General features: G+C 33.5%; 2 protein-coding genes across 5 annotated transcripts; one reads left to right on the top strand and one right to left on the bottom strand.

The window, feature by feature from the left end:
• Window positions 1-852: 852 nt before the first annotated feature.
• LOC102588228 (mitotic checkpoint protein BUB3.1) lies at window positions 853-6106 on the bottom strand. Its single transcript, XM_006346251.2, has 9 exons — window positions 5780-6106; window positions 5398-5528; window positions 4900-4982; window positions 3935-4201; window positions 3152-3227; window positions 2257-2337; window positions 1430-1508; window positions 1242-1342; window positions 853-1149 (listed from the first exon to the last, which is right to left on the bottom strand). The coding sequence occupies exons 1-9, from the start codon at window positions 5894-5896 to the stop codon at window positions 1062-1064; spliced, it is 1023 nt and encodes a 340-aa protein (XP_006346313.1). The 5' UTR covers window positions 5897-6106; the 3' UTR covers window positions 853-1061.
• An 847-nt stretch (window positions 6107-6953) lies between these two features.
• LOC102587262 (zinc finger protein-like 1 homolog) lies at window positions 6954-16308 on the top strand. 4 transcript variants are annotated; one of them, XM_006346247.2, is made up of 9 exons: window positions 6954-7250; window positions 7671-7751; window positions 8506-8626; window positions 8730-8830; window positions 9534-9605; window positions 13901-14164; window positions 14273-14384; window positions 15043-15232; window positions 15827-16308. In XM_006346247.2, the coding sequence occupies exons 1-9, from the start codon at window positions 7227-7229 to the stop codon at window positions 15906-15908; spliced, it is 1047 nt and encodes a 348-aa protein (XP_006346309.1). In that variant the 5' UTR covers window positions 6954-7226; the 3' UTR covers window positions 15909-16308. The 4 variants fall into 4 exon arrangements, with proteins under 4 accessions (XP_006346309.1, XP_006346310.1, XP_006346311.1 ...); XM_006346248.2 differs by having other exon boundaries at window positions 6955-7250; window positions 14276-14384; XM_006346249.2 differs by having other exon boundaries at window positions 6955-7250; window positions 15046-15232.
• Window positions 16309-22440: the final 6132 nt, after the last annotated feature.

Genomic DNA, 22440 nt, shown 5'->3' with positions numbered 1-22440 from the left:
TTTATTGCCATTATCATCAAAAGAGTTTCCTGCGTATTTCATACATAAAAAAAGAATGAAGCAACATATAAAAAAATGTGTTAATACATAATTAAATAATTAAGAATATATTCTCTATAGTGATTTAAAATTAGTCACACTTTTACACGACATCAACTGGTTGACACTTCTCTTTATTATTAAAGTTCAATGTATGTTGTATTGACGATAATAAATGATGATTTGTTATTTGTGTAAATTAAACGACGGCCTAACCAAATATCAAATGAAAGTGAATTTGTGTTATTTTCATCTCAATCTCTTTAGGAAGAGTATATAATACACTGGCATATACTCTTTCTGTTCTGTTTTATAAAATAATTTTCGTGAGTCGAGAGTCTATAAAAAAATAATTTTATTATCTTATGAATATAAGAATAAATTTGTGTTCGTTCATTCTTTTCGAATTCCACTTATATGTTATTGTTGTATATTATCCTGGTGGTTTCTCACTTACCAGACTCCAAAACAAAAAGTAAAAATGTTTTATCACGTAAGTCAACCTCTTTTATCCAAGTGAATTTGTCCATTAGTTAACTTTGACTATGTCTACGTGGTGTACCAAACTATATATTGGAAGGTACAATTAAAAAGGGATTAAAATGTGAAGAAAATTATTTTACAGAACATTTTCGATCAAATGTCAGAAGGCACGAAAGATTCGTGACCAATTAGTGTATGACTCAATAGTGTTTATCCATTTCAAGTATTCTTATTATTATTATTCATATATTAAAATTAAAATGTATATTATACTAATTGAGTTTCTAGATAGTTCAATTCCAACTCCCTAAAGATATTTCAGTAAAATACTTTAGAGAATGAGACTGCGGAATGTCATAGAAAAGGTACAATTGCTAAGTGAATAATTACAAATTTTCAACTGTTTTTTAAAATTTCCAGTCAAGAGAATGGAGTCCTGGAATCAAACTGGCATATGAAGTAGATAAAGTCTTTTTTTCGTTTTCAATATATGATAACAAGTTCAACACAGAGAAAGGATGGAGGAGGATTTCTAGTTTTTATGAGGTAGGATTTGGCAAAACTTTTGGCTTTGGCTTCACTTCAACTTCATTTACACTGCGGACATATATGGCATCCGGTTCATGACTGCAAGGTTAAACCACAGTTAAATCTTATGGTAACGTGAACAATTATGGAGTAACAAAAAAAAGTCAACAAAATAAAAAGTGTGTTCTTACGGCTTTTCTCCCTCTTCAAATGTATAACTTGATGCTACAGCCAAGAGTTTACCATCTCTGCTAAATGACAATGCGGCAACACTTGAAGGATACTTAGGGTACTACAGGTTGGCCCAGTAAAAACAATCAGCATTCCAGTCAGTAGATACAGTGTGATAGAAACCAAAGGCATGTCAACAAATATTTACCTGATACAACCTCTTTTTGTTGTTACCATCCCAGACATTAACATAACCATCACAACCGCCAGTGGCGAAAGTACCATAGCTGCATTTAACATGGAAATGGTTGTTACCCAAGAACATTTAAGATTAAGTCAGCAGTATGAAATCAAAACAAATGTCACACATTGAAAACATAAATGAACCAAAAAGCAAAATCAAGGAATTTATGTCAAGAAACAGGAAGTCATCAATATTGGAACCAACAGCTAGAACATGAAATTTTGTTAGTAACAAAAGGCAATTGCAAAAATACATTGTTAACATAAATCCAAGACACAGATTAATTTAAACTTAAGATATTTTAAGACCGTTAATTCTGAAATGTCAGGATTGAAGGCAGTTATGGTTCAGATGAGATGTTATCAGTGGCGGAGCCAGAATTTTTAATAAGGGGTTCAAAATTTGAGAAGTAAACACACGAACTAGTGGAAGGGGGTTCGACATCTATTATACATACCTAAAAAATAATTTTAACCATGTATAAATAGTAATATTTTCCGCAGAGGGGGTTCGGATGAACCCCTTAGGTATATGCTGCCTCCGCCCCTGGATGTTATCACAAAATTCATCACCCTTGCTCAGTCTTGGACATCCCAAGAGAACCACTTCATCTCTACTACATCTTTATGAAATTTGATCCATAGGACAAAGTATACAACAATACACGTATTGCTCTGCTAGTTTGAGGAAATATATCTCATAATATCAGTGATTAAACATTTTGCTGAAAGTGAAATTATTCCGTTTATTTACACAGGAATAAAAAAAGTTGAAGTGAAGTTGGAACTCACATAGGGTGAAATGCAATCGCATTTACTGGGTACACGATATCTCTTCCAGCTTCAGATTTCCGATGACATTTAAATGCATATCTGCACAGTAAGTCATTTCATTACATATGAATAGATGCCAAATAGACAAAATGATCTACCTAGCACATTGCAAAATCACCTCACATCCTCCGGGTTTTGGACAAAGCTAATCGTAAAAACTAATCTATAACATGGTTCCCCATTCTTATTTCCAATTTCAGGAGGACTAGCTGTCTCTATCTCGTTATTCAACCATTGACAAACTTCATTTCACAATATACAATTGGCCACATTAAGATTTCATATCTTAGATGAAAGAAAACAATCCAGCAAAAAGTTAACTGGACATAAAAGGTCTATACAAAATTATATTTCACATCAAGGCTATATTACCCATTCAATTTCCTTGATTGTAGAATGATTCTCTGTTTGTACAGAGACTGTTTTGTCTGTCTGTACAGTATAATGAGCTAAAAGAATTTTATCTTCAACAGATTTAAGTTGTATACACAGGCAATGTGGTTTAACTTGTGGTAGCAAATTATTACCATTTTTAATATGTCACTATTATTACTTATCATAAAGATTAACTGTAATTATCTTATAAATGACTTAATTGTATAAATATTTTTTTCACTGTTCCTCTTCAATAGTTTCATTCTGTTCAATACCAAAAACAAGAAATCATCAATTTCTAAAATTAACACATACTGTTTATTTTCTTTAATTTTAATTTCTATAAGGTCTACAGTGTCAACCAGAATAAGCAAATAGTTAATGTTGGAAAGTGCCAGGAAAAACCAAAGAAAACAAAAATAGAAGTCTTTTGAAAGGAACTACAACATGGATAAAGATTGTTAGCTAATTTACATACTTCTTCGATTGACCGGACTCAGAAAGATCAAAAAATTCCATTGCAACCCGACCTTCAACTGAACTTAGAGCATAGCCTGCAAATTACACTTATAATGAGAATAACTAGGCAATGCATCAAAGAAACCAGAAAATTGATGAAAGCACAAGACATAATCAGAACTAAATGTCGGTTGAAGCTTTAACATTCATGATCCAATAAGTTAACTTTCATTTATGCCAAGAATTTGCTACAAATGGGCCATCAAAAGTGTGCTCCAAAATTCATCATGAAAGACTTCAAAGAATATTTGTGTCACTAGGTTTTGCATACAGATAATGATGTAAATGTGGTTTTATGGTGAATTTCAAACTTAGGATTGTCCAGACTCTTTTATTTAATGGATCAGATTAACTCATTTACTGAAACCACCAAATATTACAGAACTGAAAGTAAACATCGGTTATTTACAGTTCAACCCTGGAAGAACTACACTCATAATTTTATTTTGACTACTGAGACTCCAGAAAGATAAATATAACTGATACATCTAGTGTTTGTTAATGTTTTTGACTCCTGAAAATTTTAAATAACATAAGAGTGGAAGTCCTATGAAAGTAGGCAGTTGTGGTGATCGATAATTGAGTCCAATACAGTGAAAATGGACCCCAAATGATGTCAATCATTAGAGTTATCTGCAATTAGCTCTAGGATAGCGAAAAGCAGAAACCTTGCAACCAGAAGTCCAATATTGAGCCATTAAAACTCTACAATGGAGCAGCAAATAGAGATTAAGGAATAAACCTGTTCCATTGGGATAACACCGCACACATCTAGTTTGATACTTCAAGGATGATTCCCTCCGCTGTTCAGGTTGATTCATGTTCCGCAAGTCATAGACATTCACATGTCTTCCAGCAGTTGCTACAACTAACCGGTTCCCAACAAGAGAGAGAGAGTAAACACGCTCTGGTTGTGTATAAGTTCCAACAAGAGTATGTTCCTGTCCACTTGCACCTCTAGGATCCCAGCATTTCAAGGTTTTGTCCCAGCTACCAGTTATCACTTGTCCTATGCCACACAAGAAAATCACATAATTCTATTGGATCCAACTTTCAAACCATACTGACTCTAAGCTGAAATAATAGAATGCCACCATTGAGATTTCCAATCAACATTTATAGGGTCCGCATAATCATAATGGACTAAAGTCATATTGGACCATATCATACTAACTGATGCATGAGATTAGGTTACTATTTGACCACAATAGTAAGAGGAATATACAGGGCACTTTTGAAGAGATAGGCAAAAAGTTCATAAAAAAGGAGAAAGAAAAAAAGATAGGTGCACAAGCAACTTTTTCATCAACCAAACAGAACTTGAGTCACGATTGAACTGATTGAATTTCCATTGCAGAAACTTCTATAGAACCACCATTATATTGGACATATGATTTTCTTACAATAACGTATTACTATCATTTTTGGTAGCTTTACAATGGGGAACATAATATTGAACAGAATCAGAAAGTATAAGAATTGAATTGTGAAAAGGTGTAAAGATTCTTTCAGTTTTCACCAAAGCCTGATTAAAAGCTGGAATGTGCAGAGCAGAATGCACAAGATAATTTTTTATCTGACTGGTGATGTTTTTCCAGACTCCTTATATTTCAAATAAATACTCCACAAAGTCATATCTTAGAGCAGCAAGAAGTAACTTAAATTGGCAATTGAAAATTGTAAACGCCGTGAATTATCTACACTGACCAGTTGCATATGAGTAATCAATGCAGCGAACAGGTGCATCATGCCTTCCCAAGATATCTTCTCTTCCAGAGTTGAACACAAGCCTAGAACAGGGGAAAACATTTTCCAGTGAGAAAGTTATTATAACCGAGGTAAATGTTCAAGCAATTACATACTATGCCGTAATAAGAAATAACAGTATGACATGGATGGCTATGATGACTATTTCTCAAACTTCAATATCCATTCACGATCTTAACACAAATGATGATATTTATCATCAGGAAATCACTTGAAACTGTAAAGGTATGTGTTCATTATCTAATTTCCAGCTTTATAACAGTTGTTTTTTTCCTCCAAAATTGTTACCAGTAACCAGAGAGCCAGCAAATTAGTATACAAAGTTAAATCCTAAAGAAAAACAATAGAATAATATTCACCAATTCACCTAACCAGGATACTTCAGCTATGCACCATATCCACACACTGGGTAAAATAGTAAACACAACATCATATTACCTTCTAACGGTATTATCAGCACTGGCACTGAATCCAGATGAATCATCGTGGAAGCAACAATCAAGCACTGCACCTCCGTGCATGAACTCTCCTCTCAAGGCATTAGCACTTGCATCGTACAAACGGACCGTCTAATAAAATGCAAAGCAATTAAACTTAAAAATCAAACTAACTATATAACAACAACATATCTAGAGTAATCCCACAGGGGTGGTGTGTGCGCAGTCTTATAGACTCTCAGCTCAAGTAAAGCATATCAAAAATCAATCAAGTAATTCAAACTAGTAAGATCTAACAGTCACAAAAGAGATGAAATATAATGAATTGCTCAAAATTAAATCAAATGAACTCAGAGATTTAGAAAATCAGAAAAGTGAGTAACCTTATCCCAAGAAGAAACTAGGAGGTGATCACTGTGGTTGGAGAAGCGGAGGTTGGATATGCCGTCCTTGGGGGGGTTTTCGAGCTCTCTTCCGGCAGATTGCGACACCGCCGTCATGATATCGCCGTCGTTCGCTTAAAATGGTTGATTTCAGCGTTAAGTAGAGGATATGGGAGCGTATAGAGTGACTAGGGTTTCACAGAGAGTGGAGGGAGAAAGAGAGAGAGATTTTGAAAAATGAAAAAAGGTTTAGACGAATGCTTCCAGAATTTGAATTCAAATGGGGGCCAGATAGATAGTATGAGTACTAGTAATTGGTTTGAGTTTTAAATTTTGGCAAAAGAATTTTATAGAGCTAAAAGCGGGGTAGGCCTAACGTCTTTTCCGTTTTGCTGCGCTACTAAGTACTTCGGAAACATCGAATCCAAAATCAAACACAAAAGATAGAGTATTAAATTTTAAATTGTTTACTATTATAACTTTCTTACTCAGTTTGTGCCTTGTGAGTTGTGGGCATTTGACGTCAAAACAAAATAAAATTTCTTACTTCCTTTAATTTTTTTAAAAATGGGATGGAAATATGAAATATAATTTAAATGAGGTTATTTTATAAAAATAAAAAGTTTAGAATATTTTTTTTTTAAATGATAAAAGTTAAAGTAAAAACATGTTTTTGGTGTTTTCTAAATTTCATATACAACAAGTTATATTTAAAATTTTTATGATCAAACAATAATTTTTAAATAAAGTAAAATAAAATAAAAATTCATGCTCAAACGAGTCCTTAGTTATATTGGCTTTTATTCTCCGGCCCGTTTGAACTTCTCTATATTTATTTTTATTGAAAAAAAAGGGCAAACTTCATTACTTGTAAAAAAGTATAAAAAATCTATCAATTCGTTTGCCATCTTACTAAATAAGCAAATCATGTTCATAAATAAGGTATTCAAAAAATCATAAGGGTCCAAATTAGAAGATTACATTAAGTTATTATCTTAAGAGAAAATATTAAATTTTGTAATTTTATTTGTAAGATTAAACTGTATATGAATAAATATTAAACTCATGATTCTAATATTATCTGAAATTCAAGCACAATATTTGCAACACCTCTAAATAAAATAATTTGCGTAACAAGTGGTTTTGGTACCCATAAGAAAGCCCAACACCGAGCCCACGCTCCACAGATCCAGTAACGAGCTCCATCGTCATCAAACCAATCAACAACTCCCAAACATTGAAACGGATCTGTAAACTCCCCCTAAACTTAATAAACATAAATCTGAAGTTATTGCCATTTGCCGCTACAGACACTGGAGTCTCTCTCTCTGAATTCTGCTATTGATGTGTGAATTCGAATTCTCCGCAACCTAAACCCTAAAAAATCGCTGTTTATCGAATCCCCGATCTCAAACTCGTCTATTTCACTGCTACTTTGGCCCATGCAATGGTGGTCTGCAAATGTAAGAAGGTATTATTCTCTTTCCCTCTCTCGTGCGATATATGAGTTATTAGTTCAGATGATCAAATAATTTGTAATTTGGAAAATGTTACAAGCCGATTGTATGAAAAATAAACGTGTGATTCTATTGCAATTTGATCGGATCGGATGTTTAATTGCCATTTAAATCGTACATTGCTGATTTTACTGAATTTCAGCTGGTAGTATTTTTATAATTTGTATGTGGATTTTCCAGATTCATTAATGAAGGCGGTAAAAGCTTGTTGTGCTATGAAAGTTAACTAAACTTCTATCTCGTGATTTTTTACCTTTAAATTCTCAAGTATGGCTGGGTTGTTTACTAAAAATTTCATCCTTAGTGGCCATTGAGGACTTTGACTCGTGATGTTTCCTATGATTAATTGAAGCCTAAATTGTGTTGGATTGCAGGCAACTAAATTATACTGTTTCGTGCACAAAATCGCTGTTTGTGGAGAATGCATATGCTTTCCGGAGCATCAAATATGCGTGGTATTGTATTTTTGCTATTTTTCTTTTGGCTTTTATTGGAAGTCATTTGCTTGTAGTTAATTGTGCTGGGCTTACATCTGTATTTTCCATTTGTATCAACATGTGAATTTTACTTATCAGTGAACTGATAGTAAGATGAGTGATGGAACCTTATTCAGATGATTGCACTGATATTTGTATACATAAAACAGCCATATTTTTCAATTTTCGGTCCTAATAACAAAGTAGACTGGAACTCTGGAACCGTGGAACACACAAGATCTTTTTTATTTGATAGGATATATGTTTTGTTTATCATCAATGACCAATTATATTATGAAAAAGCTGTTTGAGAGCTTAGTTCGAGGGTGTTAGAAGGTGCTAATGCAATCAATCTTCTCATTAACGATTTTGATCAAAGCCAATACTACTATGCTGATTGAGTAGTCATTCAGAATTTCTATTGTAATTGGTGATGTACTGATGTTTATGTTTTCACTTGAATCACTATTAAAGTTCATGGTGATTGAAATATATGCATTGTTGTTCACTTTATTTTCCATCAGGTATTGTACACTAATTTTGCTAAGACCTGATTAATTTAATATTATTTTTGGGAATATGGGATATGCTATCTACCTTGCTGCATTTTTTATTCAATTTGTATTTTTCATTACATTCATGTCAAGCTGTTTTGTTTTTGATCTTGCTTCAAATGAGGTCCACTTGCTATCTTTCATCATTTTGTGTTTCCTTAAAGAAATCTCAATTACAGATCCGCGCCTATTCAGAGTGGGTCATAGATGCAGAGTATGATTGGCCTCCAAAATGCTGCTATTGTAAGTCTGAGCTTGAAGAGGGAACTGGTGATGGGACAACTCGGTTGGGTTGCTTGCGTATGTTATCTTGCCAATCCATTGCGACATATAAAATGCCTTCCCTTAATAAGTTGATAACTTCTCTTATAGTATTTTTTACACCAGTCGTTGCTTTTCGCAGATACAATACATACAAACTGCTTGGTTTCACATCTAAAATCTTTTCCGCCACACACTGCTCCAGCTGGCTATGTGTGTCCTATTCTTGAATGTTCAACTTCGGTACAGTCTGCCTTCCACAATTATTATTCAATTATTTTATTTTGCTCTTGTGCATAAGAAATTGATAGTCAAGATACTTCTCTGGATGAAATGGCTGGATTGAGGGCTCTTAGGATTTGGTCTAGTGATAAGGCCGCTGCGACACATGATATGTGGATTAGGTGCACGTTATGGGTCTGAATCCTGCCACGCACAAACGTCTGATATTTAAGTGGAGAAGGGTAGATGTGCGGGCCAGTACCCACTAAGTTTTGAACTGTGTGCCATTAGTCCTCAGGGATTTCTCGGTTATAAAAAGGAAAAAAAATGGCTGGATTAAGGTGTGAATTTCAGCTGTGCAGTCTTTTGCTAGGATGACTTAAAAGGCATAACACATTGTCTGTATTTCAGTGTCTGCAGTAATGGAAAGAGCTTTAGTAGTATCACCTGAATTAGAAGAGAGAGACTATTTTGTACCGAGTTCTGAATTTTGCAACATTGACCATCAGCAATTGCTTGGTTATTAAAACAAGATGATTATTTTATTGAAAAAATGAATTCAGAAATAACCATTTTGAGATCATTAGAAATGTTCCACTTTGGACATATTGGCATAAAAGCTTTCTGGCGCTTTGATTTGCTTTGATACACTAGCTTAAGCATGTTTTGGCCATATTCATTTCTCAATCACCATTGATGTCCAGGAGATACTTTGTTGATGCAGATATGGCCTCCTAAAAGTGTTAAAGATTCAGGATCACGCTTCCATACAAAGTTGAAAGAAGCTATTATGCAGGTAATGTGTTGTCAGTTATAAGTGTGTCTCCCCGCCCCTTTTTTTTTTTTCCTAGTCATTTAGTTATTGGGGTATTCTTGCTTTGTCATGATTATGAAGAATAACACCTTGACACATTCATACTTCAAACTCGTGTTCTGACTATGCCATACTTTTGGAAATGATTTTAGTGACGCATGTTTATCACTTTTTGTGTTTATGTGCTTCTTTGAGCCGAAGAAAACAATATAAAGTAGAATACTATGGTTTTGATCCAGACCTTCATTATGCTGCTTAAACACTTTCCATTGGTGTTACTTCTTAAGTTCTGAATTTCTAGTTGTCTCCTTGTTGAGGTGCACTTTTGCTAGGATGTGACAGCTAAGGTGAATGTTTATTGACATGATGGGCATTGAACAATCAAACTGTGATTTTATATTCCTTTACCAAGAGAAGTTTGGTGGGTGTTTCCTTTTTATTTTTTATTTTTTTATCAGGTAAATATATTTTCATTTATAAACATGGCTAAAATGTCGTATAAGGGTAAACCAAAAGGTAAAGAATCTACAAAATGATATGATTCTCTACAAACTCCACCCAATCATCTATACAACAAGGAACTTTATGTGAGCACCAAAGAAAATAAGTGAACGGAGACTACTCCTTAACTGGGAGAAAATAGACTCTTAATCCTTCAAAAACTCTCCTATTTAACTCTCTCCAAACAACCCACAGTAATGCAAGTGGAATCACGTTGCAAGCCCTTCGTCTTCTCCTCCTTCTGCTCTTCTAGCTGAACATCAACTCTTTCACAGTTTTTGGCATTGCCTATATAGTGTCAAACCACCTAAACATATCCCACCATACCTCATGGTTAGCCCGCATGGAGAAGAAGATGATCCATGTCCTCACTCGTCTTCTTAAACTTGTAACACCAATTGACGGAAACAACCTTTTGCTTTCTAAGATTTCCCGCAGTCAAAATCACCCCTCTAGCGGCTAGCCAAGTGAAAGAAACACTCCTTCCTCGGCACCTTTTGGCATCCATGTCGTATTACATGGAAAAACATACTCCTCTCTAACCAACAGGTTCATATAGGAGTTCACAAAGAACTCTCCATTGATACTAAAGACCCACCACCAAACGTGTGGTTTATCAACCAGATTGACCTGCCCATTGAGTAAGGCAATCAATCACTAAAACAGGCACTTCCCAATCATGAAATTCCCTTCGAAATCACCAGTCCCAAAAAAGACTCTCCACCTTGTGTCCCCTTAATATGTTGTATTATCGAATTTCTTTGGCAAGATATTCTGCACAATCTCTGGAATTTCCTTGTTACTTTGTTTACTTTTCCTTTTGGTCATGGAGGTTTGTTTTAGCTGTTCCATATCATGACTATGGTTAGTTGGCTTGATGAAATTTTGTTTAGAGTAGTATTCAGTTGCAAGTAGGTTTAATCTTCTGAAGCATGTTATTTTCTTAATAAGGGTTGACAAATAAATGCATGGTGGACTTTTGATTAGACAGGCACCGTACTGCTGGTGAAATGTACTGTATTTATCTTTAAGTGGTTCAGAAAAAATGTCATTGTGAAGCAATGACAGAGCAAATGTTGATCCTAAGAGTAATATTCATCATCTTTGAAGTAGTCTCTGGATTACATATCAATTGGAGGAAGAGTTTCATTTATCCCATAAATGAAGTGGCTCAGGTGGAGGGTTTGGCAGGGGTTTTGGGTGGTAGGGTAGGGGAACTACCAACTATATACCTAGCTATGCCATTGGGGGGAAAGAGCAAATCTATAGGGATCTGAAATGGAGTGATAGAAAAATGCGAAAAGAAGCTTACTAACTGGAAGAGCCAATATCTGTCTAGGGGAGGTAGATTAACCATGGTTAATAGTGTCCTAGATGCAATACCTGCTTATATGATGTCTGTGTTCCCAGCACCAGACAATGTCATACAGAGGATAGATGCTTTGAGAAGAAGTTTTTTTTGGCAGGGAAATGAAGATAAAAAGAAGTTTCATCTAGTCAAATGGGAAGAGGTCATAAAAAATAAGAAAGAGGGGGGACTAGGGATCAGGAACATGAAGAAACAAAACAAAAGCCTAATGCTAAAATGGCTTTGGAAGTTTATGACAGGAGAGAATATGCTATGGAGAGAGGTGATCAGGGCAAAATATGAAATGGAGAATAGGTGGATGACAAAGATGGTAACTACACCATATGGATGTGGTATCTGGAGATCAATAAGAAATCTTTGGCCTCTGTTTCTTTCTAGAATCAGATTCCAGGTGGGTAATGGAATGAAGGTGTCATTTTGGGAGGACAGATGGATAGCCCAAAGAACCCTGAAACAATTATTCCCAGACTTATATACACTAAGCCTTCAACAAAATGCAACTGTGGCTGAAATGTGGACAGGACAGGGGTGGAACTTACATCTTAGGAGGAATCTAAATGATTGGGAGATGGGGAACATAGTGGCCTTAAGGAAGCAGTGCTGACACAAGAGAATATAAAGAAGAAGAAGTTCCAACTATGCTCAAGATGCCATCTGTGTGAGGAACAGGAAGAGACAGTCAACCATCTCTTTTTGCATTGCAAATGGACAGATCAATTATGGAGAATATTCAGCAGCCTTAGAAAGATCACTTGGGTGAAACCAAGAAACATAGCACAACTCCTAAATTGTTGGATCAATATTGGCAATACTACAATTAAGGAGGAGAGATGGAGGATTGTCCCAGCATGTATATGGTGGACAGTATGGAAAGAAAGGAATCAAAGATGTTTTGAGGGCAAGAAGAACAATGTGCAGAATTTCAAGATGAATTGTATAGCTCTTTATTATTTTTGGTGTAAACAGAAAGTCTTAGTACAGGCAGAAGAACTTTTTGATGTTTTAGACTATTTGTGACAAAAAGCATAGATGGAGTCAGTCTAGTTTGTAATACTTTTGGGAGAGGGGCTACTTTGATGTAGTACACCTGTGGATAAATAGAAGAAAAAGTTACCATTCTCAAAAAAAAAAAAAAAAAAAAAAAAGTCTTATGAAAAAGTCACAATGAAGTCTTTTTTCCCCTTCTCAAAAAAAAAAAGAAAAAAGAAGAGATAGAAGCCACAATTAAATTTGAGCATTCATTGTGCTTTTCTGTTTGACTTTGTCCATCCATACCTTCTCGTCAAGCAATTTGCAGGAAGTAAACGAAGTGTTTCCTTCCGAAATCCACTCCTGAAGTCACGTATTTCAGTACTGGGACTGAAGTAAAGTACTTGAGAGTTGCTCTTTGCCCAAAGCCCTCCTTCTAACTTAGTTAGAAATACCAACTCTAAATAGCTTTAGCATTTCTTGAGTTGAAAAGGTATTTCTAGATTCTAGAGCTCAGGGGAAGGTTTGGAACCCTAGTAGCAGAATGGAATCAGTTTACCGGGATGACTTCCATGCCAACACGAGTAGTTTAACTCATCAGTACTTCGTAAGGGTGTTGGGAATTGTTTTTGCTTTTTTTTTCTTTTGAAATAATATATCTCATGTTTCAACAATTTCGTAGCTTTACGGTGTGTTTTGTCATTTGTGTGACTTTAAATGTTTACCATCTAAAATATCTTACTGTGGAGAACTACTTTAGATTATTTTGTCGATGTTTGGTTGGCATAGAGGTAAGTTACATTTGGTATAATAGGGGATGGTGAGTGGTGAGATTGACGGTTCCAACAATAATGTTTAGTGGATTGGTTGAAGTAAGTGACAGATTTAGACCTATATTTGATTAGCTCCATAAATGTCATGTCATTTTCTCACGCAGTGTTAGATTAAAACATCCTGATCAATTTACCTCAACCATAATGGAAAATGAACTTTCTAGTTTATCTTGGTTTCCTGGAATACACCCTCCACATTTCACCATAGATAGTACTAACTGCTTTATTCTGAATATTCAATGTATATCCTGTTATATCTATGTGCCATCATATACGTTGGCTACCATGTGAACCTTCTGTCTTCTGCTGAAGATGATTGTAGTGAGGATCGTACAAAAGCTTCATGTCCATTAGCTGGCCATAACTTATTAGATGAAATTTCTTGTGTTGTGTGGTATCTTGGCTACGGGATAATCTTGAATTATTTCATTTCCAAGTTAGGTGTCATAGTTCCTAATAAGATTTTCTTCTGAAATAGGCAGTGTTTTTGCTTTCAATTTCATTGGGGGTGGGGGTGGGGGTGGGGAGCGAATTTCTTGTAGCAAACAAACCAGTTGTGAATCCAGTGGCAATCAAGGCCATGCTGACCTTTTGCTGCTTTGCAGACTGGCCTGGAGAAAAAATTGTTTGGAAACCATCCAGTGACTCTGCCCGGAACAGAACCTCGAGGTCCTCCACCTGCTTTTGCTTCTGATCCATTGAAGCATATTTCAGCTGGTGGAAAAGATTCTGAAGGATTAGCTGCAATTGCGACAGGTTCTTCCAAACCCGCGAGCCTTGACATTGTGGAAATAGATGGCTCCACCTCAGCACCTTCATCTATGTCTAATCACGAGACCAATTTCATGAAAAGCACAAGTCCTTCTGGTGTAAGCAACTTGTTTTTTCATTGTTGGAAGAGGCGTAGTATGTACTGCAGATTTTGATTTTGTGTGTTGTTGGGTTTATTTGAACCTTATTCATGCTGGCACTCCTAGCAGCCTGGAGCCACCACACGAAAGAACACACTGCAAGTAGAAAGGCAAAACTCTGAAGTATCATACTTTGCTGATGATGAGGATGGAAAGCGGAAAAAGTACACGAAGAGGGGTGAGCTCTCTTCCTTTTAATAATGTGTATATCTTTCCTAGCTGAGCTCCCATGAGTCGAATGAAAGAAAAAGTTCATTGCAACTTGCCACTAATACTTTTTTCAATGCCCTTATTGTTGCTTTTATTTTTCTTGGATGATTTTGCCACTTGGTATTCTGAAACTGTATTTATCGGTCTCATTTTGAAACCATTGGGACTTTTCTGAAAAGTAGGAAGTATGATTAACTAGCATTTGTTCTCTGTATTTCTTGGAGTTTTCTTGTCAAAGGAGGGAACACAGTAAGAATTCCTTTTGTAGATTGGTCTGTGCCACAATTTGATTGAATTATGTTAAAAGGGGATCAGTTGAACCTAAATCACATGGAGTAAAGTTGTTTGAAAAGACCTACTCCATATGTTCTTAACAAAGAACATTATCCTTATAAGTGATATTGACTACTTAGGAATTATGTTTAGTCCTTGTGGTGCATTACATTAAGTCTGGTGCTTGTCAGGAGTCTTTAATTTAGATATAGATTTGTATGTTAATGTCACAGAGTAAGCATGAGATTTAGAAAATTGTTAGCTTTAGAGAATGAGACGATGGATTAGATATATAAGATTTGTGTAGACCCAACTGGTGTAGTCGTCGTTGTCAAACTAATGCCTTTTATCAGCAGGTTCATTTCGCCATAAGTTTATGAGATCATTGCTCCCTTTTTGGTCGAGTTCCTTACCAACTCTACCAGTAACTGCACCACCACGAAAAGATGCATCAAATGCTGATGAAGTCACCGAAGGTCGTCAGCGCCATCATAAATCTTCAAGAATGGATCCAAGAAAACTCCTCCTCATTATAGCAATCATGTAATGCTAATTCCGATTCTTGGGTTTCCCATTTTATTGCTTCTTTCTTGATCAAATTGATTATGTTGAATTCTGTGTCTTTATAGTACATAATTTAAATATAAAATAGTTTAAGGAAGAAGGCTTGATAAAAGGTACTTCGAAGACTAAGAGATCTTGAAACCATGCTTAATTTTGTCTTGGCCACTGTTTTGAACTTGTTCAGATTGATGTCACATGTCCTTTTGTTCTGTTGATTTTGCATCAGGACAAACATTATCAGTATTGAAAATTTCCGCCTACCTCTTTGACTACTTATGGGAAGTCTGCTAGTTATAAACATAGATACTTGACCCAAAATATCTGGTTCATATACCCAGCTTCAATAGAAAAGTGCAAATAAAAAGAAGAAAAAAAAAAGAAAAAAGGAAAACCCTCCTGGAAGAAGGAAGTTTGCTAGCTGACAGCCTAAGATTACTTGTACATTCAGGACAAAACTAGTTCTCAGATGACTATGTAAAGGCTGTTTACGTGTTATATTTATTGTTGACATTAATATTATTATTAGGTTCAGTTTTTGGTGGACATGAAAATTCTCTCCTTTCTTATGTGCAGGGCTTGCATGGCAACCATGGGTATCCTGTACTATAGAATTGCTCAGAGTGGTCTGGATGAGGAGTTGCCTGATAATGAATAGTGGTAAGTTTATGGCCATAAGTCTTTGGTGGCCTGAGTTACGGCTATACATCATTTATCAACAGGACCGACAGTTTTGCTTATTCTTCTGCTGTTTGTACGTGCTCAGTCTTTGTTGTCATCATGTCACTGTTTTGGGTGGAACACAGTTCTTGGTAACCTGTGATTTATAGAGATACCTCCCCAGCTCCCATGTACCTCATCGATAACCTTCTCTCTCTCTCTCCTCCCATTTCTTTTTCTTGTTTGGTTTTTTTAGTTACTTCTTTTTGGAATTTAAATAGAGTAACATACTGAAATGAAATAATATCACATTGTTTTTGTAATGGATTAGATTCTGTTAATGACTTTGAAATTGGTGAAATCATGTGATCAATATGAAGAATTTGATTTAACAAGGATACGCAAGCCTGAGATCTGTTTGCCTCCTCACGAATCTCATTTCTATCATGTTACTGGTTTTAATATGTCAGGAAAAGTTGTGATATTTGGAAACAGTATGTAGAGATGTCCTCGACTCTCACGTTAAAAGGAACATTCCCATCCCAGAAAATCACTTGTCTATGCAAGTCTTCATGCATGTTATTTTGAAGGTTGAGAAAAGAAATTCATAGTACTTTGCATCGATGATGAATTTTACTCCTGGGGTTATTCTTGTTTCTTGTTCAACTTCTAACCATTCCATTAATGCCTGTCTGTATACGCGCTAATCGATTTCAGTTACAAAACATGCTTTAACAGCAAGTTATGATGATCTAAGGATTTACGCCGTAAGACCTGATGAATTGCCAGATTCTTTTCGATAGGATTTGGCAAAAGACGAAAATGGATTGCGACATTAATTCATTTACTTTTCAAGTCTTCAGATTAAAAATAAGCTCTCTTATTATATTATTAACCGATTCACGAATATTCCATTCATTTTTAAAAAGTGTTTTTGTACAAAACTTATCAACAATTTGTTCTTACCTTCAACACTTGTATTCTAACATGTAATTATTTATTTCAATGTTTTTATAGCAAAATTGGAGAGGAAAATGATTTTCACCGAATTTATTGTAAGAAAACATTACTAATACGGTTAATTGACATATATTTATATCAAATCATGGGGTAATTACAATTTCACAGTTAGAGCAATTAGACATACTATATTTACTAATATAATGCATGAGAAAACGCGTCGTTACAATTAGATTAAATACATATATTGTTTCAACGTGTCGCCGCAATTTGACAATTCTCCATCTCTCAAACCACACCAATCTCAATGTTTAATTAAAATAAGATGTATCTATATTTAAGAAGTCTAGCTTTCAAACTCAATCAAGTGGTAGAGTAATCGGTATTAATTAAAGATTTTGAGTTTGAGCTTTATGAATAAAAACAATCTTGAAAAGAAATATTGTTTTGTTTTAATAAGTTTTACATGATGTAAATTTAGATTATTCGAGGCGATCTACCCAGAATAAAAATGAAAGAAATTATTTCAAATGGATTATTTATAAGTAGGTACCCACCCTCTCAAAAGGTAATGGGGCCATAAGGCAAGTAGAAAAAATTAGGGTAGCCTCGTCTCATGAGACATGAACGACCCTTATATGTAGCAAAATCTTATGTTGTCTTTGAGTTCTATATTCGTTAAGACCAATGAAAATATGTGTCTCAAAGAACTCAAATCATTATAAGGATGGAAATATATAATTTTATTATATATATAATGAAAGCATGAATAAAAGTTAAATTAAAGTACTTCTCAACATCCTCCTCTCACCAACCTTGATCTAACATCTTTGAAAAGTATAGTACTCTCATAGGTTATTTGTTTTTATTGTTCGTCTACTTTTAATGATTTTCATTACAGTGTCGAAGCCCAAATTTACATTAAACAGAGTTAAAACATAAAAGATTGATCATATGAAAATTCAAAATAGTGTTATGCTCCGCCGCAGTGTTCCTATCGCGGAGTTACCCTTTTTCAAGGAGTGCGTACGTACTTAATAGATATTTGTCGTGAAAAATTATATACAATAAATACTTTTTCTTAAAAATAAAATAAAAAATGATTGTGGAGTGTGGTAAATTGAACTGGTAATGGTTTGATTTAAATTTAATTTTAAAATTCTATTGGCATCTTATCTTCCAACAGAATGTTCTTCCAGCGACTAAGGCTTTCGTATTCTCAATTATAAAAAAATAAATCATACTCCTAGTTTAATAAATACAATTATTTTAAGTTTGTTCATGCAAGTTGATTAATTTATCTCTCTCTCTATATATAGATATATATGAGAAAATTTCAGAAATAGCAAACATAATAGATATAATAAGACTCTGCGTTCCATAGTTTTGTTTGCTATGGAGGCTGCAGTTTGTATATTTCTATTCGTTTGTCTATTACTCTTTCTAATATACAAATAGGGTAAGTATATACAAGTTTTGTATTTATACATTTAAGAATTTTTCAGAACTCCGTTTGTATATTTCGCTTTTCAATATACAAACAAGATAATTTATTATGATTTTTTCATAAATCGTATATAAATAGCATATATAAAAATTTGAATTTATACAATCAGGAACCAAATTATACAAATTCTGAATTTATACAAATCAAACGAATAGCAAAAATTAAAGAAATTGTAGCTGCAAATTATAATTTTCTTAAACGATAGATATAGCACTTAAAATAGGCTAAATGTTTGCTTTGATTTGGAGTATAATACTGACCATTTGCAACCTTTGATTTGATTCAATGAGCAAAATACGAAAAGAGAGTACTCCAAATCTGAAGCCCACTTTGAAAATATCAAAATTGTGTTTTACTAATATTTTTCAGACAGCAGTACTGATGTATATTTTTCCAAATTAATTGATGTTCACTTTACATTATTTTAAATCAATATCGTATATATAGATATTATTTTCCAAAAGAAATATTAGTAATATATAATTGTACAACTGTACTAGCAATTTATTAAAGTTTACAATGATTGGGCACCCCATCAAAAATAAAATAAAATAATAAATTATGCTTTATTTTAGGGAACTATTTTTTTTTCAAAAGAAAAATAATGCTTTAGGCTTATAGAAACAAAACAAAACCATGGGCAAATTTTCAGACGTGCAGGCCGCCACTCAAACTGAATTTGTTTTATGCTTATATAGAGAAAAATATATAGTTCTGTTTTTTTCGAGATTATGTCCTCACAAGATGGAAATAGTTTTAATGATAGTTTTTATTTATTTATTTATCATACTTTGTGATAATTGGAAATTAGCTTTTACTAATATTATTAAAATAGCGCGTTTGTTTCTAGTGTTTATAACTTAGGTGAAATTAATTTTTCAAGAGTAAAAATAGGTCAATTTAATGTTCCTTCCAAGTTGACTAAGGTAGAAAATTATTCATCATTCTATATTTACGTTAAATCAACTATAAGTCTAAACTAGTTGGTTCAGAGGGAAGGAATATCATCTTAATAAAAGATTAATAAAAATGTAACGGTCAGATACTAACTCTTATTTTTTTCTTAATATTCTCTCTGTTAATCTCAAAAAATCCATAAAAAATATTAATTAATCTGCTAAACTCGTGTTGTGGGCGGACTTTCGATTATTAATTAAAATATATAAATAGAAAATGGGAAATTGCAACTCGTTTTTAAATGTATTGTGCATGGTTTTTTTAATTAATATGATCATTGGATGTGAAGGAATATTTAAGTACGTCGTGCAATGGCCGGCACGCGTCAGTCTTCTAAAAATGTTTATATCTGCAATATTCATTTAGAGTTTAAATTCTTTGGCACTAACATAAATTTTGTTTTACTATAAGGCAGGTATATTTTCATAACAAGTAGAAAAAGATAATTTGAAATATAAAATAATTAATTATTACCAATTATATCCAGTATCTGATATGATCTTTTTTCCTAAGAAACATGTGAAAATAGTAATACAGTAAACCAATATATTAATGTGATGGGTGGGGGACATGGATTGTGAGATAGGGCCCGGCAGAGGCGTATTCAGGATTTTGAGATGATGGGTGCACTATTACGAAAGGTGAATCTAAGATATAAATTTGATCGGTTTGACATTTAGGTTCTTATCACTGAAAGCCATTAAAATTTTAAAATTATAGGTCCCAAATTACTTTTTATCTATCCAAACCACTAAGAGAGGTGTTACCTAATTTTAGAAAGAAAAATAAAACAAGATAGATAAAAGATTCATATTTCTAACCTCACTTAGAGAGGTGCACCCAATCATCATCGCACGACAATATATGATACTTTAAGTGTGGGTTCACACATCAATATTTAAATATTTTTTTAAAAATATAACACTACTATATATGATTTCGAGAGGAAAATATGAGTTCATGTGAACCCGGTGACACCCTTCTGGATACGCCTGTGATAGGGGCAATATGAATAAGGTGAAGATGAAGTGCATTCGAAAATGGTTAAACACAATTAATACATATGCTTTTTGTAGAACTTATTTTCTTTACTTTTATTATGAAAATCATTTTTCTCAGTTATGAAAGTTGTTTTTTGAGAAAAGATATATTAATTTTTCAATAATTTAGATCAAAACTTATTTATACCTTAAGGGATCGTTTGATTGCCGAGACAATATAATATTGTTGAGATATACCATAGGATTATTTTATTTTATGTTTGATAAGAAATATTATTTCATTCCAGAATTATTTTAATTTTTATCCATCCAACCAAACTATCTGTTGATATAAGATTTTCTTGGACTATTAGTGCACATAAATTAAATTTGATTCATAAATATTATTCAAAAATGATGGAAGAAGTCCGTATTTTACTGGTAGTTCGACGCGTGTTGAAGCGTTAACACCGCCGGAATCTTTGGCTTCAATCGAAATATAATTAAGTAATGAACCATTGACCGTTGTTGGTTACTATAAGTTGTTACCTTCACAAATATATGTATCTTAATTATTTTAACAGATAATATTTGTTATTTGTCACAAACACATGTATTGAGTGATTAATTTTTATCTCTATTAAAATTTGATAAACTGAAAGTTGATAATGTTATTGAACTGTTTTCACATTGTTGCTAAAATGTCATCATCCAATTATATGCGCTTTTGCTAAAAATTATAATTTACACGATCAATATTTATAGTTTAAGTGGCTAGGTCCACCAGCTAGACAACTATTTTTCATATAAATAATTCACAAACATAACTACGTAAGCAGACAAGGAATTAGGTCAGTCCATAACCAACAATATTTCTCTCTGCTTCTTATTAAATACATTAAACTATATATTATAACTTCAAGTAAGCTGTTCCAACAAGATTAGTCTTATTTGAATAATTTTATGTGTGAATTATACTCCTAATGTTATTCCAAGACCCTTTGCTGCATTTCACCCAAGCAAACAATATGTGAAAAATATCAAGTACAATTTATTTAGAATGATAAAGGGAAATAGTTATCTTGTAACTTTTAATCTATTATGATTAAAATTGTAAATTAAGGTAATTATGCGTATAAATTAACTATTTAATTTAATAATAAAAATGTATGTGTAGAAGATATGTGTCATATATTTATCAAATTTGTGTAAACAATCCATGCAACTAAGTTTTTGCTTTTTACCTATAACTGAGGTTAAGCAAAAAAGTATATATGCTTTTGTCCAATACCAGATTTTTTTTTTATGTGATTTGCATTATCTCAGATTAACTGGGTTGAGATATATTTTATTTCTCTATATTCAGAAAATCTAAAGTCTCAATAGGCCAATATTTTTTTAAATAAGAGACTATTAATAAGATCTACTAGATAATTTCATATTAGAAAATCTTGATTACTCTAGAAAGTCAAAAGTTACCTTTCACTTTGTGTGAGAGATGACTTTTACCTTCTAGAGCGATATATATAAAAACAAATTCACCTTAATTTAATAAAGTTAGGTTTTGAAGATGAAAAACTCGATCTTTCTAGTAAATACTTCTTTTTTAATGAGTCTTTATTTCTTGTTTTCCCTTCTGTTTAAACAAATACTTGTTTCTTACAAGTTACAAATATATTGTTACTGCTTTTATCTTGTTTTGCTTCTTTGCGTTAATTCACTCGTGAAGTTTTAGTTGGGTGAATTGTTTGCATTTATCAATCAAATGAATGCTAAGATTCTCTCAGTACTATCCCAAGCTGATTTAGCTATGTAAAAAGCAGGTCTAGTTTTTCTATTTTTAAAAAGTGAAAGTTCCAAATTTTAAAAAAGGGAAAAAGGATAAATATACCCCCAAACTATTGTAAATGGTATGCAGATATCCTCCGTCATACTTTTGGGACATTGGTGCCATTGTCGTCCAAAAACTAGAGTATATATACCCTTTATACTAACGGACATACACGTGTCATAATCTTATCCACCGACCCGACATTTATTAAATATCGGATCGACGGATAAGATTATGCCACATGTCCCTATTTAGTCTTCCGTTAGAGTGAAGGGTATATATGCTCTAGTTTTTG

Source organism: Solanum tuberosum, unplaced genomic scaffold, assembly GCF_000226075.1.
Source record: "Solanum tuberosum cultivar DM 1-3 516 R44 unplaced genomic scaffold, SolTub_3.0 scf00073, whole genome shotgun sequence".
Classification (NCBI taxonomy): Eukaryota; Viridiplantae; Streptophyta; class Magnoliopsida; order Solanales; family Solanaceae; genus Solanum; species Solanum tuberosum.
The sequence above is the reverse complement of the archived record's forward strand: the minus strand, read 5'-3'. Positions and strand labels throughout refer to the sequence as shown.

What these genes read in the sequence shown, in the direction of transcription:
- LOC102587262 (XM_006346247.2), top strand. Translation starts at nt 7,227, where the DNA reads ATGGTGGTCTGCAAATGTAAGAAG. An exon ending in TGAAAGAAGCTATTATGCAG is followed by an intron (nt 9,606 to 13,900) that starts GTAATGTGTTGT and finishes GCTGCTTTGCAG; the next exon opens with ACTGGCCTGGAGAAAAAATT. An exon ending in GAAAAAGTACACGAAGAGGG is followed by an intron (nt 14,385 to 15,042) that starts GTGAGCTCTCTT and finishes GCCTTTTATCAG; the next exon opens with CAGGTTCATTTCGCCATAAG.
- LOC102588228 (XM_006346251.2), bottom strand. Translation starts at nt 5,896, where the DNA reads ATGACGGCGGTGTCGCAATCTGCCGGAAGAGAGCTCGAAAACCCCCCC. An exon ending in TAGTTTCTTCTTGGGATAAG is followed by an intron (nt 5,529 to 5,779) that starts GTTACTCACTTT and finishes GCATTTTATTAG; the next exon opens with ACGGTCCGTTTGTACGATGC. An exon ending in GTGTTATCCCAATGGAACAG is followed by an intron (nt 3,228 to 3,934) that starts GTTTATTCCTTA and finishes TGTAATTTGCAG; the next exon opens with GCTATGCTCTAAGTTCAGTT.